Raw genomic sequence first — 16,495 nt, 5'->3', positions numbered from 1 at the left:
TGTGCCACCTCAAAGGAGAGATGAACCATTAAGCAGCAAATACACACCAGAATATCCTATTGCTGTCTGGTTGCCCTAAAGTCTAATGTTTAGGTCTGGAATTCAGACAAATGGAAGCAGGTTTACCTCCCTCAGCACCTTTGGGAAGTGAAGAAAGCAGCCCTTGCTCAGCCATGGCACAATAGTTCTGGAATGTCATGCTCTCTCCCTTCAATTGCGCAAATCGCTATAAGCCCCTATAAACAGAAGGTGCTTTAAAAGTACAAGCTGTTTATGACCTTGCAGATTAAAACCAGCACTTTAAACTGGCCCCACAAACCAACTAACAGAGATTTATAAAATTGGAAACCAGATGAGGTTTCTGAATGCCATTCAAAGACGGCTCCACATAGAATATTTGCACTAACTTAATCTCGATGTCACCAGAGCATAAATATTTGTAGCACCATCCTTTTTTAGGAAAGGGCACAGTAGGAGTACTTCCTAAAGCTGGTAAGAATCACTATTGACCAGCACAGCTACCTGGATAAAAAGGTAAAGGTAAAGGGACCCCTGACCATTAGGTCCAGTCGTGACTGACTCTGGGGTTGTGGAGCTCATCTCACTTTATTGGCCGAGGGAGCCGGCATACAGCTTCCGGGTCATGTGGCCAGCATGACTAAGCCACTTCTGGAGAACCAGAGCAGTGCACAGAAACACCATTTACCTTCCCGCCGGAGCGGTACCTATTTATCTACTTGCACTTTGACGTGCTTTCGAACTCCTAGGTTGGCAGGAGCAGGGACCGAGCAACAGGAGCTCACCCTGTCGTGGGGATTCGAACCGCCAGCCTTCTGATTGGCAAGTCCTAGGCTCTGTAGTTTAACTCTGGATCCAAGAACTCACCACCTAAAGCTCCCAAATATCTCATACGTCTTGTATCAAGTCAGCTTGGAAAAATAATTTTGGAGTTCTTCAGAGTATGACAATGATACAACATCTCAACATCTCATCTCTGTACAAAGCAGAACATTGTGTATGTGGTTTTTTTAAAGTACAGCATGTTGGGGGTTACTTCCAGTCCCAAAGCCGTGGAAGAAAACCAGTTTAACAAGTAGCCTAGTGTCACCATTAAACTGACTATTCACTCTTGTCCTGACTCCAGATATCCTTTGAATAAGTCATTCCCAATAAAGATTCCTGAAGGATTCCACTGTTAGCTTTCTTTCACTATGAAAGCTGTCCATTCATTATTATTCTTGTTTCTTTATGTCTGAATCAGTTACTGATAAATAAGAGCCCCCATTCTCTTGTCCCATGATCGTTAAGTCAAAAGCTTAACAATTTCTTATCTTATCTATCTTATCTGTTACTTTGTCAATCTGTTAAAAAAAGAGTCCTGCTTGTCACCTGTATTTAACATTATTATTGTGGTATGCCTTGTGGGAGGGAAGTTTCAGGGGTTGTTACTGCTCCTTACTACTGTAACTTTCAACACCTAGAGATTATGGACAAGATAAGGGAATATTTCAAAGAAAAAAACAGCGGAAGGCAGGAGAGAAATGTAATACAATTGTCAGCAAATGGATCACCTCAAATTGATCCTGTATAAAGTTAATTTTATTGCATTGCTCACTGGAGTAAATAAGAAAAGTGTATGAGAAGAAATCAGTCAGAAATATTTTATGTGGACATTTTTGTAAGAAGCTAGTAAGCAGAAATTCAGAAAGTGTGGGCATCAACAGGAAGATAACAACCCAGAGTCAATGCTGTGGGGTGGCAATCAATGGCAGCAAATTATATGGGAAACAGTTATTCAAGTGATGGATTTATTGCCAGAATTTGGTCTTTTGCATTTTTCCGGGCCTGTTCAAATGGAGCTTTTACTCTTTTGTTTTAAATGTATATACCATTGTCAAAGCCGGACAGAGTCTCTCACACCATTTCCCAATCAACTTAAAAAATATAAAGTTATTTTCCAGGGCTTTGCTGTGCTGATTCAATGAATCTGAGCTTAATCAGTTGCATATCAGCCTGCACCAGTTATCTGGTGACCCATATGGCAGGGTCAGGCAGATTTAGTCCACAATATTCTGCAAACTGGTTTATTCATTCCCTCTCTCTAGGGAACTCTGGAACCTGTAGTTCTTTGGAGAAGACTACAGATCTGTGGTGAGTCTTTAGGATGGGCAGGCAATCAATGTAAATAAGCAAACCATAATAATATATACTCCTAGGATATCACTTCCTGCACTTCTGGTTTTGCAGCTGCATACATAACTGACAGCTCAAGAAGTGACAGTACAGTGGCACCTCGGGTTACATACGCTTCAGGTTACAGACTCCGCTAACCCAGAAATATTACCTCGGATTAAGAACTTTGCTTCAGGATGAGAACAGAAATCATGCTCTGGCGGTGCGGCAGCAGGAGGCCCCATTAGCTAAAGTGGTGCTTCAGGTTAAGAACAGTTTCAGGTTAAGAACAGACCTCCGGAACGAATTAAGTACTTAACCCGAGGTACCACGGTATGCACAAATGTCCCAAAAAGGGAGAGCTAAACTGGAATAGTGGATAACAAACTAAGGTCCCCTCCAGTTGTTTGTTCTATTGTGCAGTCATAGTGATTTGTGTTCAGGTCACATATTTTCAATACTGTTTTCATTCCCAATTGGTGCGTATTCCATAACTTTTTGCTGAAATCCCGTAACTTTTTATACTACCAACCTTCTGGGGTTTTTTGTTCCAGTTTAGCTGTGCTACAGCCCCTCCAGACAGCTATAATGTGGTTGCATTGCAGTAAATGGAGAAGCACCGAAGAATATAAAGGTAAAGGTAAAGGTACCCTTGCCCGTACGGGCCAGTCTTGACAGACTCTGGGGTTGTGCGCCCATCTCACTCAAGAGGCCAGGGGCCAGCGCTGTCCGGAGACACTTCCGGGTCACGTGGCCAGCATGACATCGCTGCTCTGGCCAGAGCCAGAGCCAGAGCCAGAGCCGCACACGGAAACGCCGTTTACCTTCCCGCTGGTAAGCGGTCCCTATTTATCTATTTGCACCCGGAGGTGCTTTCGAACTGCTAGGTTGGCAGGCGCTGGGACCGAGCAGCGGAGGTGCACCCCGCCGCAGGGATTCGAACCGCCGACCTTTCGATCGGCAAGTCCTAGGCGCTGAGGCTTTAACCCACAGCGCCACCTGCGTCCACCGAAGAATATACTAAAGCAGAATAAATCTACCAACAATGCATTCTTCTTGCATCTATACCTCCAGGTAAAGGGCAGTATATAAATTCAATAAATTAATAATAATAATAATAATAATAATAATAATGATGATGATGGTGGTGGTGGTGTTGCAGAATTTACTTGCAATAAAACTACCAGTTTGGAGGGACCCACAGGCTTCATTTGTTGCTGCCAAACAGCAGCAAAATGGGAGAGGTGGAATGATTTCCAGTAGGTGGGATGAAGTGCTGATCTCTTATTGTGCTCACCACTTTCCCCCTGCGGCTGCAGTCCCCTCCCATGTCCCATCCCCTTCCAGCTAGGCCCAATACTATTATCAAAGCCTGGCTATATTGGCTGCACCAGGGCAGGATTCAGCACCAGTGGCTGATGTCCAGGGTCCCACAAAGCTGAATGAGAAGTAAGCCCCCACAAAACAGCCTATTTTGAAGGAAGTGAAGTGAAGCTCCTTTGTGAGAATACTGACTGAAATATAAAATTGTCTAACAGCATCAATGCAGAGAAAGGCAGCAGGGGGAAATGCTTTGTAGGTAGCAGTGGGTTCAACACATACCCCTACCTGCCCTTCTCTTCTCTGCTGGAAAGGGTAATGAAAATGTGATCAGCTGTCAAAGAAAAAGGTCTGCTGTCATCATGTGAGTTCTGCATTGAGAAATAATCATTTGCCCAATTTTTTTTCAGTGGAGCAGACACTTGAATATGGGTTTTTGTTATCCATATCCATCTCTCTCTCTCTCTCTCTCTCTCTCTCTCTCTCACACACACACACACACACACACACAGAGAGAGAGAGAGAGAGAGAGAGAGAGAGAGAGATATCTGTCGCATCAGATTTCTGCCTGGCAGCAACAAACAGCTCACTGAAGCAGATTAGGAGTTGTTCAGATCTATCCAATGTCTTATTCAAGAAGGCTCATGAGTGATTAGAGGAAGAATGATACTAGTTTCTTCTGCATTGTTAGTATTTTATGGAGCTGGCTTGATGTTTTATTACTTTCTCATTGCTAATTTTTATTGTGGTTTTATTGTAGTGTTTATGTTTTTATAAGTGGTAAGAAACTTTGAGAGTCCATTTGAGCTGGTGGTGCAGTGTATAATTTTTGCAGTTAAGTAAATAAAGTTATTTTCCCCATAGTTGGGGAAATTATTCGGCACTGTGACAAATTATGATCGACGTGGGGGAGAGCTGTGTTCCCTATCACAATTCATGTCACAGGGAAAACATAACATGAGCCTCTAGTTTTGTTCAATTACATCCCACATGACAATAGTAGCAATGGCAGCTTTATCAGAGTATAAAACCCCAAATTACCGCACTTCAAATGCCAAGGTATCTCTACAACAGAAGTGCTATTCCTGAGGGAAAACTTCTAGATTCCATGCAAAAATTTCAAAGTGCAGAGTTATAACCTTAAGCAACACATACACTGCCCAGACTTATGAACAGTGAGGTCAGATAGAACAGGGCTGCAAATAATAAAGGTATCATTGTCACTCAGTCTGATGAAGAAGTAAACTAGTAGTAGCAACAGGTGTCCACCCAAAACTGATGATATGCACAATAACCTCATACACCAAAACTGTATTAGACATACTTCTTTCAGGATCTCTCTACCAAATTTTGCCCACACAGGCAAAAATCTACTAGTTTATGGAACAATTTTCTGATATAATTTTAGCATATAGAATGAATGCAATTTAGGAAGTTAAAAATGCAGAAGGTATTAATTCACAAGGAAAAGAATAGATAACAATCCACCACAAAACAAGATGCAGCCGACACTTCCGGGTTAGCGCGATCTGGTTAATGGCAGATTCCCTCCGAGCTCCGGAGGGAATCGGCTCCGCTGGAGAAGGGTTCTACCGCGACGGCGACGCGGGGACCCTCAGAAACCGCAGGCGCTGAAGCCTGCGGACTTGGTGACTCGGCGGGCACCTAAAGCGCCCCCCCGACCCACGAAGAGCCTTTTTAAAGGCTGCAGAGAGGGTACGGGGAGCGGCGTGGTGCTGTGAGTGGACCGCTACTGCAGTGGAGCGAAGCCGCGAGCCATGGCCGGAGACCGCTGACTTTCTTCCCTGAAATTCGGACTTTAATTAATCCGTGAGTAGAATGGAATTTGGACTTTAAAATTTTTACCCTTGAATTCGGTACGATCGGGGGATGTGCTAAAGGGAAGTCCGCACCCCCCTGCTTACAGAAGATTTAAAGCAAGGATCGGAGAACTAAGGTGGAGAGTTTTTTCTTTTTGGTGTTTTTTAAAAGATAATATTTTCATGAATTTGATAGAAGAAGATTTGTGCTGGAGAGTAAGAGTGGAATTTTAGAAGCTTTTGTTTAAACCCCCCTAGACCCGGGAGTGTCCTGTATGTGAGCTGGAGAAAAAGGAACAAGGAGTTTGACAGATGTCAAAGGAGCTGTCAAACGGGCAGTGAAAGTTAAAAATTTTATTATTTAACACCTTTCTGGACTAAATTTGTTATATTTGAATTAAAGTGGTTGGGAACAAAGTAGTGAAATATCAAAGTAACGGACTGTTGGGAAAAGACTATTAAGTAACCAGAATCCCCCTAGGGGAAACATTGAAACACTACAATGGCTGCAGATGGAAAATTACAGGCAGAGATAGAAAGAATGTTTTTTCTTGTGGGAAAGTTGCAGAAGCAGACTACGGCTATGAGTAAACAACTTATAACCTTGAACTCTAAAATAAGTGACTCTGCTGAATGCACAATGGACTTGACCGGGAAAAAACCTGCAGCTGAATTAGAAGAGATAACTTCGGAACAGGAGGAGAGGGAACAAGGGCCAGTACAGATGGAGAGTACCAACCAGAAGCCTATATTGTCAGAACACAAAGAAGAAGACCTTTGGATTACAAATTTGCGAAAGATGCGAAAGAGGAGGGAGGAAGCCCCTGGAACACTTGGAATATTTGAATTTAAAAGAAATAAGAAATATGATTGGGGCTTCCTCTTTGAGTATGGATTAGCTGACCTTTCGCAGCAGCTGGTACCAAGTACTTTGGATGGAAGAAAATCTGATGAGACTGAGCTAGAACTCCTTCGAGACCCGAGGACCAACAAAGAGGGCTACCAACAAAATCGGCAGAGAGAGACTGACAGAGACTTAAAGGCCTCAGATGTGAGGAATCCAGGCTAAAAACTGTTTTTGTGGACATGGGGACATTGGGAAGGGACAGAAACCGGGGCAGGGGGGGAAAGAATTTTTAAAAATATGTTTATGACCTTTGTGTTTGATTATTATGACCTATTTTTAAGATAAAAGGGAAATTCGTGGAAGGAATTCGAGTCGACCTTAGAAAAGGATTAAATGTTTATAAGAAAACTGGATAAGTAAAATTTGGCCAAGTAATAAGAATTAAGTATTTCTTTAAAAATATATATATATAATAATAATATGTAAAGGATGAGAGATATGAACTTGCTGAGTTAATTTAATTGAATTAGGATGTATGAAGGGGGGGTGGGGGGAGGTCAAGAATTGGGGTTAGGAAAGTAAGGATATGAAATTTTATATGTGTTGTCTTTGTCTGTGTGTGTGTGCTTGTGTTTATAAAATGTGAAAACTCAATAAAAATTTTATAAAAAAAACAAAACAAAACAAAACAAGATGCAGCCTCCCTGAAATGAATGCAGGACCATTACTGAGTTCTGGCACAGGTCCCATGAGAATGTCTTGGTAGGGTGTGTCCAATGAGGGGCACAATGTGAATTTTTTTATAATTCAATTGTTTTAAAAAAGAATTTTGACTTTGAAAGCAAGGGGTGAGAAATCAAGAATTCATCAGCAACAACTATAGCAGACTGCCATGTCACTTCTCTGCATTTCTTACCATACAATGACTCTAGCAACCAGGTCTGACAGGCCACAATCTTGTTTACACAAAGTCCACGTCAACTAGCTTAAGAACCATGGAAAAAGTGAAGGATTTGTTGGCTGGCTTTACCAGTGCCCTGTGCAAGGAAAACACAGTGGGGGACAGCTTCCAATCCATGACCATTCAGGCCAGGCTCAATGAAGGCTAGTGCTCATCAGCGATTCCCTGACCTGTCTCCAACTAGACCATTCACAACTACACACAACTTTGGGCACAAGTGACATTGGGCCCTCTAACCTGAGTAACCTCAGATATGCAAAAGCCTTGGGAGCTTTCCATCTTGAGTTTTCCTACTCACATGGTGTCAGCAGAACACAAACACCTTTTACTGATATATAACTAGATGTGCTTTATTTTTAAAATTGTACTATTTTCTGTTTGTGCTTGAGAAAATTTGGTGCATGCTTAAAAGTAAAATAACTGTGACACAAAATAAGGGTAAGGGGTGGAGGTGAGAGGAAGGCACAGAGGGTACAGAGCATTTGATGAGAAGGTGGCTGGTTGCTCCTGGTTCTGAAAATTTCCTCCAAGCTGCTAAGATGGTAATTGCAAAACTAAAAAACTGTAAATCTCAATATCTATTTGCACAGCTCATTAGCTAAAGGCCGCAGACTCTACCAAAGAAGAAGGCGGGGAAAATAGAAGAAAGAGGAGCTTTAGCACCAAGAACAGTTCGGAAGTTGCTATGGAAACCAGGCCTTCACAAGAGGCTAAGCAACTCCAGCTTAAAGTCCTGCTCTAAACTGTTTGCCCTGTTGGCATGTCTGCTTATACTGCCAAAAAGGTTAAAACTACATTTGGGGACGTGGGATCAAAATATTTTTAAATGATCTATATACCTCATTCTCTTGTTTCTTCTCTTCTCCCCCTAAACATAACATTATGTCAGCCGCTCAACCCACTATGCTATCAGGACAGCATGATTTACTATGTTAAAAGGCAAGCCCTATATCACCCCGTAATGAAAACATTAAAGTTAATGCGTCATAAGTGAGGAATTTATTACCATTAACTCCAATAAACAGTTATAAAACACCCGTCCTTTCCTGTCCAGAAGACGCAGGACTTCATTAAGCTCAACTTACTTTGCTCAATCTTCACTAGACCGGTCATGTGTGCTTTCGAACTGGTCACCATTTATTGTTAAAGCAGACTAGCTCATTTTCCAGGGGAGTGAGGAAGGCTCAAAGCGCCTCCCCCCTGCCTCCTGTATTCTCCATTCATTTTGTTCCACAGGCAGCTCTGAGCAGACGGATGGGAGAGAAAAGTTCACGAGACGCGCGTCTCGATGGGCTTATTTAAACACTGCTGAAATATATGCTCGACGAAAGCTGGCTTTGCCTCAACCTGCAGGCCATTACTCAGAAAGGGTTGATGTATAAGTAATAACATATGGGCAAGCTGTGTGGTGACACAGTCAGCGCACTGGCTCACTTCAGGGTGTCTTGTGGTCTAATATTTGCTGCCAGCACCTGCAAGCCCAAGACACAGGAGTCCTTGGGGTCCAGGGATATAGCTCTCAGTCACTGTAGGAGGTCCGTGAATGAGAAGACCCATTCTCACACTTCCATCAAGGATTTCTCAGCTCTTGATTGGTCCACACCATGTTCTATTATCATCCCACAGTTTGGGAGCCATATAAAAACACCTAGATGCACACTTCAGCTTCTGTCATAAACGATCTGCTGGTTACTTACAACCAAAGTCCATTTTACACCATATCCTTGTTTTCCAATTCAAGTCCAGACAATATGAAATTATGATCAATTGGGAACTCCATACAGGTGGACACATATCCTTAAAAACTCAGATTAAGAACTATACCAAGAAGTACTTGCTAAAACATAATGTGTGAAAAGCAAGAAAGTGTTGTGTAGCACCTTAAAGACTAACACATTTGGACGAGAGTCCACTTCATCAGATGCATGAAGTGCAATCGTCAGCTAAATGAGGCATATATAGAAGATGTATAAGTTGGAGTTAAATGGCAATTAAATGCAAATAGTACAGTCTGGACAGTCAGATTTGCACAAAACTGGAAAACTGCAAAAGTGTGTGCTGATAATTTCCAATTGTCCGACTGTATTTGTTGTAACACTTCCAGGGCAGAGAATTTAACAACAACAACATGTGCATGTGCAACGTATTATGCACTGTAACTTAAGGATGGGGAAAGGGAAGATAAGAGTGTGATTTGGGAAGATAAAATCAGAAATACCAAAGACAGTGGCCAACAAGTGTTTCATGCATGATTTGTTGCAGGTAACTTCCAGACTCCTGCTTCCCTGCAACAAATCACACCCTCTCCCTGCTGCTATGCAACTGTTCAGCATCTCATCAATGACGAGAACTCCCAAAACTTAGAATCAGTTTCATTCTCTGTGTTGTTCCCTATTAAGGTTATGCTAGTATGAAACACTTGTTGGTCACAGACTTTGGTTTTTCTGATTTTATCTTCCTTTCCCCCATCCTTAAGTTACACAATACAAATAATTCCAGATGATTTTGGTGGAAGTCCAAGGTAATTTAGGGTGAGGGGGTGGGGCAGGGTTAAAGTCAAAAGCTACCACAACCAATGTGCCATTTTTCAAGTGGAAACAATAGTAACATGGAGATATATAGGTGTCATCTGGCCCATAGGAGGTGGGGGCTCTGCTCCTTTAACCTCCAGTCATGTCACTCAGGTGACTTCTGCCATCTGAGATATTTTGACTCTACCTTGCCCAAGGGATAAGCCAGACTACTGAAGAGAGGATGAAGGATGCCTGCATCTGACCTCACCTCTGCATTGTCTCATGACCAGAGACATAAATCAGACATTTACCCCTCCCTCCACAGACCTGAGTGTCAATATTCGTGAGAAGGTGGAAAATATTAAAAGATTTTGCCAACAGATTTCCCTCCTCTCCTTCCTCTTTTTAAGTACTTTTCTCTCTCCTTTAACTGTAGAGCTACATTTTACATAAAAGATAGTTCTTCCCCAACACCTCCATTTGTGCATAAAATGTACAAGACAAGAAGTCCAACAACCTGCTTCCACTTTGGAGAATTTTAGAGCCATTGAACTGGAAAAACTGCTTCCTTTCTGAAATATGAGCAGTGCTGGGGCGCAAGTCTGATGGGAATTCACACCCTCTGACCTGCAAGACATTTCCTCTAATGACACATCTGCTTGGGGCTAGTTGATGTTACTCACTAAAGAAGGAAAGGAAGTTCATATAATCCAGAGCTGAGTGCTGTCACTGAAAACAGGTGCCGGGACTCAGCCCTGGTGAGTGAGCCCAGGCTCAGATTAAGTGTTAGCTAACTGCTGAACTCCTTGTAAGTGCTCAAATCCTTTGCAAGTTTGAGAGGGTGAACAGGCACAAATCCATTGTGGGACTTCCTTTTCCTGTGGTGACTGGTAGCCCCTGGACCGGGTAAGGCAGTGTGGCCAAGGAGGTGGCTGAGCTATTACACCCCAGCTAGTATGGCCAATAAGCAGGAATTATCGGAGCTGTAGATTAACTACATTAGCAACCTCTGTTTTGAAGTCTGATTGGTTTCAGTAGAATTAGGTCACAGCAATCTTTATAATCATAATAATTTATTATTTATAGCCCACCCATCTGGCTGGGTTTCCCCAGCCACTCTGGGCGGCTCCCAACCGAATATTAAAAACACAATACAGCATTAAACATTAAAAACTTCCCTAAACAGAGCTGCCTTCAAATGTCTTTAAAAAGTAAGATAGTTGCTTATTGCCTTGACATCTGCTGGGAGGGCGTTCCACAGGGCAGGTGCCACAACCGAGAAGGCCCTCTGTCTGGTTTCCTGTAACCTCACTTCTCGCAATGAGGGAACCACCAGAAGGCCCTCGGAGCTGGACCTCAGTGTCTGGGCTGAACCACGGGGGTGGAGATGCTCCTTCAGGAATACAGGACCGAGGCCGTTTAGGGCTTTAGAGGTCAGCACCAACATTTTGAATTGTGCTCAGAAATGTACTAAGTTATGACAGCATTGTGTCCTATTTTTTTTTTACTTCAAATGTTATATTCAGTCCTACCCCACTTACTCCCAAGTCTCATTGAACTCTTCTGTGAAGACATGTATAGAGATGCACAAGACAGGAAGAACTTATACTAAAATATCCAAAACAGAAGAAAAAAGAAGAAAAAGAGCTCTAAATATTATACTCACTTACATGGGGGTAAATCCCACTTAACTCAATAGGATTACTTCACATGAGACTTGTACAGAATTGCATGGTTAATATTAAATCCTTTTTCAAGCCTGGCCCAATCATTGTGTCTCAACCTAATATACCCCACAGGGTTTTTGTGAGGATAAAATGGGAGAACTTCCTGTATTGCTACCCTGAATTCCTTGTGGGAAGGGCAACATATGAATCTGATAAGCTATGTTTTTGAGGGTCCATTATGGGGATAGGAACTGGGCTCTAATCTTTGTACAGCCATGAGGCTAATGAGCCAGGCATTATTTGGTCAGGCATTTTATCTCCTACTTCAAACGGTTGGTGTTATTGTTATTGTTGTTGCTGTTGCTGTGGTAAGGAACTGTCCAAAGCTCCTTGTAACTAAGGTGGAATTTAATGCAAAAATAGAGCCATCAAGTTTGTGTAAAATGCAACATTTTCATTACTGTGGACTAAACTTAGTAAATCCTTGGCAAGGAATCCTTACACAATGCTTTAAAAAAATTAACATATTTATATTCTTCCAGGAAGAGGTAGACAATACTCTTTAAATAAACATTGGAGTGTGTGCAAAAGAAAACAGGAAGGAGATGAGGAAGGGATAAAAGAATGTTAGGCTAAGCATAGGTTCTCCCTCTTTAAAAACTTGGTCCTGATTTTTCTTAACCCTCACCCAGCAGTTCTTTACAGTTAAGGCTGCAATCCTAATGTAACTAACCTAGGAGCAAGCCCCCTTGAATTCAATAGCACCTACCCTATGTCTGACATTGCAATTTACTTTAAACTGTTTTTAATGCCATATTTTAAATTGTTGTACGCTACGGAAAAAAACCTCTTCTCTTCCAAAAGCCTGGAGACAGAGGTACATCTTCATCTTCACTTCCCTCCTGAAAGTGTGTATCACTGAAGAAAGACAGATCTCATTGATGAGACTGTTACAGAGTTTTGGAACTGCCAGTGAATAAACCCTACTTTGGCCCCCATCATGTTAATCTTGTTTCTCGTTGGGACTACCAGGACGGCCTCATAGGTTGATCTTAAAGCAGTGGTTCCCAATTAGCTAAATATTGTGGACCCCCTACTTTTGAAAATTTTGATATCTCGTTCTAATTTTTGTTATGTCAGTGGTGACATGGACCCCCAGGTGGGTTACATGGACCCCCTGGGGTCTGCAGATTGCCAGTTGGGAACCACTGCCTTAAAGTGTCTCTCTAAAGTTGTTGTTTTCAAGTCCATTAACATGCTAATGATTTAGCTCATTAGAGCTGAAGATGGTGAAAGTTTCTGGCTGATGTGATCATATAAAGAGTTGAGCTATGCTTCAGGAGTTGAGCTATGCTTCAGGAAAAGGGAAAGTGCATTTTAAATACGCACTTCCTAGCAGAAGGTCATAGCTCAGTGGTAGAGAATCTGCTTTGCATAAAGTAGGTCCAGGTTCAATCACTGGCATCTTCAGGTAGGACTGGGAATGCCACCAGTCTGGAACCCTGGAAACCCATGGCCAGTCAGAGTAGAAAACACTGAGCTAAATGGACTAATAGTCTGACCTAGGATAAGGCAGCTTCCTATGTTCATTTGGTACTTCCAGCCTCATCCTCTTACCATGACAGCTTGGTCATGTGACTAAGTCATCTACTGGTTTTGCACTTGGCTTCACCCTTGACCCCATGTTAACCATTATATTATTTCTCAACCTACTTTCAAAAACCTTGTGATGGCACAGTGAAGAAACGTAACAATAGTGAGCATGTATATAGAGCTTACAATGATCAAACTTCTGTATATATAATATGTTGTAGTGATCTTTATAATAAACACCTAAGGTAGATTGATATTATTATCCTCATACAGTGGTGCCCCGCAAGACGAATGCCTCGCAAGACGTAAAACCCACTAGACGAAAGGGTTTTCCGTTTTGGAGGCGCTTCGCAAAACGAATTTCTTATGGGCTTGCTTCGCAAGACGAAAATGTCTTGCGAGTTCCTGCGGGTTTTTTTCCCTCCCCCCTTTTTCTAAGCCGCTAAGCAGCTTATCAGCTGATCCGATAAGCCGATCAGCTGCTAAAAGCCGCTAAAAGCCGCTAAGCCGCTAATAGTGCTAATCCGCTAATCCGTCAATGGGCTTGCTTCGCAAGACGAAAAAACCGCTAGACGAAGAGACTCACGGAACGGATTAATTTCGTCTTGCGAGGCACCACTGTATTATAGATGGAAGGCTGAGGTTAAGAGCCTAGCCTAATGGCTATACTAGATGTGATCTGGTGCACAATTGTTTTAAAAAACAAGATTAGTCAGTAGGGGAGTAAAATGGATCGGGGCCAAGGTGTGAAGTGGGGAGGGGTGTTACTCCTTTGTCCCAACCATGGTCATGACTGGAATAGCACTCCTCCATGCCTGCTATTCACAATGGGAGGAAGACTCCCATTGGAGTCATGCCTAGTGCTTGTGTGAATAGCATCTTATTGTAGTTGAAACTCTCATTTGCCCACCACAGTGGTGGGTCTTTCTAAGAGCATGAGATCCACCAGCTGGGATGACAGGAAGCTTGAAGGGTGTTGTGTGTGTTTTTTTAAAAACAATATTTCACTATACTTTCCTTTCTACACCTGCTTCTTTCTTGGGCTTTGTAGAGTCTGGCATAAAGCCACACCACAGCTGTGAAGTTAGGAAGCCTTCTTGTGAATCATATCCCACTCTAGCAAAGGAAGAAGGAGCAGTAATCTTTGTGTGGGAGAGAAGGGGAGGAGGTTACTAAAAGCCCCTGGTGTTGGGCGATATGTGGCTATTAGATAAAAGTGCTTTCCATTAGCAGAGAGTGAGAGTTTTGCTAAGTGCAGTTTATCTGTTAAGGACAGAATCATAACAAACCCTTTGCAGATAAATGAAGTAACTATTTCTGCTCACCTCCCTGCTGCTCCACGATCCATGGCATCCTCTTGGAATTATGGAACAAAGAAGAGGAAGGGGGGGAGCAGCATCTTGAATCGCAAAATAGAAAATTCTAAGAGGATCTATTGAATAATAGAAATTCTATTGATAAGACTTCCAATATTCTTCTAGAACTATTTATAAAAACATTTATTTATAATAACGAAGAAGACTATGATAAGAACCAGGCATGCAATCACATTAATTCAATTCTTGCTCTGTCAGAATCTTGGAGCCCTTTATGAATGACAAGCTCAGTTCTAACTGTTGATGGGGTGCTGTTTCAGAACAAGCCTTAATCACAAAATTCTACTCAACTAATAATTGCCATCTGTCCATCTCAGGAGACCATGGAGGAGTGAGCCTTTGGGAGTGAAGTCAAACTGTTGAAAGGTTACAGTACCTGCTGTGGCTGTAGCGACTGATACAGGAGAGACATGTTTTGTTGCAGCTGGGACAGATGAAGGTGTCTTGTGCTGCTGCAGATGCATCATGACATTTCTGGTCAACTAAGTAGAGGTCATCCATAAAACTCAAATGACTTGATTTTGTGAAGCAGTTTTCTAACTCTAAAGGTTTTTTAAAGATCAAAGTAAGATTAAGGGTACAATCCTATGGTCTCTGGCATGCCATCCTATGGACACGAAGAATATTGTGGAACACCTTCTCAACAGGAGGAGTAAGAGATCCATCTTTGGAAGTTCCCACCCCAGGCAGAGTGGAGAAAAGGTACCATTACTGGTGCTTCCCTGTCATTGAAGCTCTGGAAATTGAGAGGGCAAAAAGGGAGCACGCAGTGGAGGTTTTGTATCCACTAGATCCAAAGCCCTTCTGTTCCCAGAAGCATGTCCTCAGAAGGAGGGTAGGAGAGCACATCAGCCCTGGGACTGGAATACTGACAAGAAAAAAATCCTCTCTTCATCTTCCACTCAGCTGGTGAGAACCTGGTAGGGCTTAGGATTTGGTGCTTCACCTTCCTCACCAACTCTCTCTCTCAACATGGCAATACGTTGTGTGTGCTCATATGTGTATTTGGTGGGCATGATTTAGCAAAAAACTTAGGGGGTCTGTGGGGCTTGCAAATTTCATTAATAAACTCTGGCCACTTCTCCCATCTTGTGAGCACTGCTAGCATCCAGTTGACAGACCTGGACCTGAATTAGTCATTTATAAGTACATGAAATCAGCCCTGAGGGCTCACTGGAAAGACAGATCCTGAAGCTAAGACTCCAATACTTTGGCCACCTCATGAGAAGAGAAGACTCCCTGGAAAAGACCCTGATGTTGGGAAAGATTGAGGGCACAAGGAGAAGGGGACAACAGAGGATGAGATGGTTGGACAGTGTTCTCAAAGCTACTAAGATGAGTTTGACCAAATTGCGGAAGGCAGTGGAAGACAGGAGTGCCTGGTGTGCTCTGATCCATGGGGTCATGAAGAGTCAGACACAACTAAACGACTAAACAAGTACATGAGAATTCAGGATTGTTGCAGAGCAAGAGCTAAATTTGATGGCTGCTGCTGGATTTGTCTTTGGTATTATAAACGTACAAATTTATCAACAATTCTAGAAGAATACTGTACCATCTTCATTTCATCCCTGTTTTGAAGGTTGATATCATTCCCAGCCTTGATTTCTCAGATCATGACCCAGACTGCTCAATGACTGAAGCGTTGGAGGAGTTCACAAGCCCTGAAATTTCAGGAGGAACCCTGTATGGAGTGCTTCCAGAGTATTCTCTTGAGTGGCCCTTGGGTGGGTTCCAGTCCAATTTCCAGCCTGGTTTTGAGGATCTGTGTATTGTCCTTCAATCCAGGTATTTGATTTGAGCCAGAAGTCACATTTCCCACACCTCAACATCAATGTTTAGCCAAACTAAATGAGAGCTGAAGTCATCCTCAAGAGCAGTGTACTTCCTTGTGAATACCCTATTCATGAAATATGCATACCTGGAAGGGGGAAAGATGCATAACTTCTAGGCTTCTGCCCCTGCATAACTCAAACCTGAGAAATCAAGTACTGCCTGAAAACGGCTTTAGAATTATAGCCAAGCACTGACAAGTAGCTGTACTTTGTGTATTTCTATGATACTATCAAAAAATAAAACTGGGAGGCTCAAACCGTTACATATACCTTTTGTTTGTACATTGTCTCTGTTATCCTTCAAATGTTACAGCAAAGGCACAACCCAGACCCTGAAATTTTTCTTTCAAAGAACCAGTGTGGGTTGTGGGAGAGCTGGATCAGGACAGTG

General features: G+C 42.5%; 1 protein-coding gene across 12 annotated transcripts in view; it reads right to left on the bottom strand.

Annotated features, from left to right (window-relative positions):
* Window positions 1-16,495, bottom strand: part of SKAP1 (src kinase associated phosphoprotein 1) — a 350,548-nt gene that overhangs the window by 119,874 nt on the left and 214,179 nt on the right. The window contains exon 1 of one of the 12 annotated variants that reach the window (XM_079949864.1): window positions 14,219-14,261. The exons of 9 other annotated variants lie outside the window; for them this stretch is intronic. In XM_079949864.1, the coding sequence (XP_079805990.1) occupies window positions 14,219-14,246 (28 nt within the window). In that variant the 5' untranslated portion in view covers window positions 14,247-14,261. Of the gene's footprint in view, window positions 1-8,205; window positions 8,471-11,174; window positions 11,225-14,218; window positions 14,262-16,495 lie in introns of those variants that run through there. 2 more of the 12 variants (XM_079949872.1, XM_079949871.1) reach the window with 2 other exon arrangements.

This window comes from Podarcis cretensis, assembly GCF_951804945.1.
Source record: "Podarcis cretensis genome assembly, chromosome: 13".
Classification (NCBI taxonomy): domain Eukaryota; kingdom Metazoa; phylum Chordata; class Lepidosauria; order Squamata; family Lacertidae; genus Podarcis; species Podarcis cretensis.
This window is presented reverse-complemented; position numbering and strand designations above follow the sequence as displayed.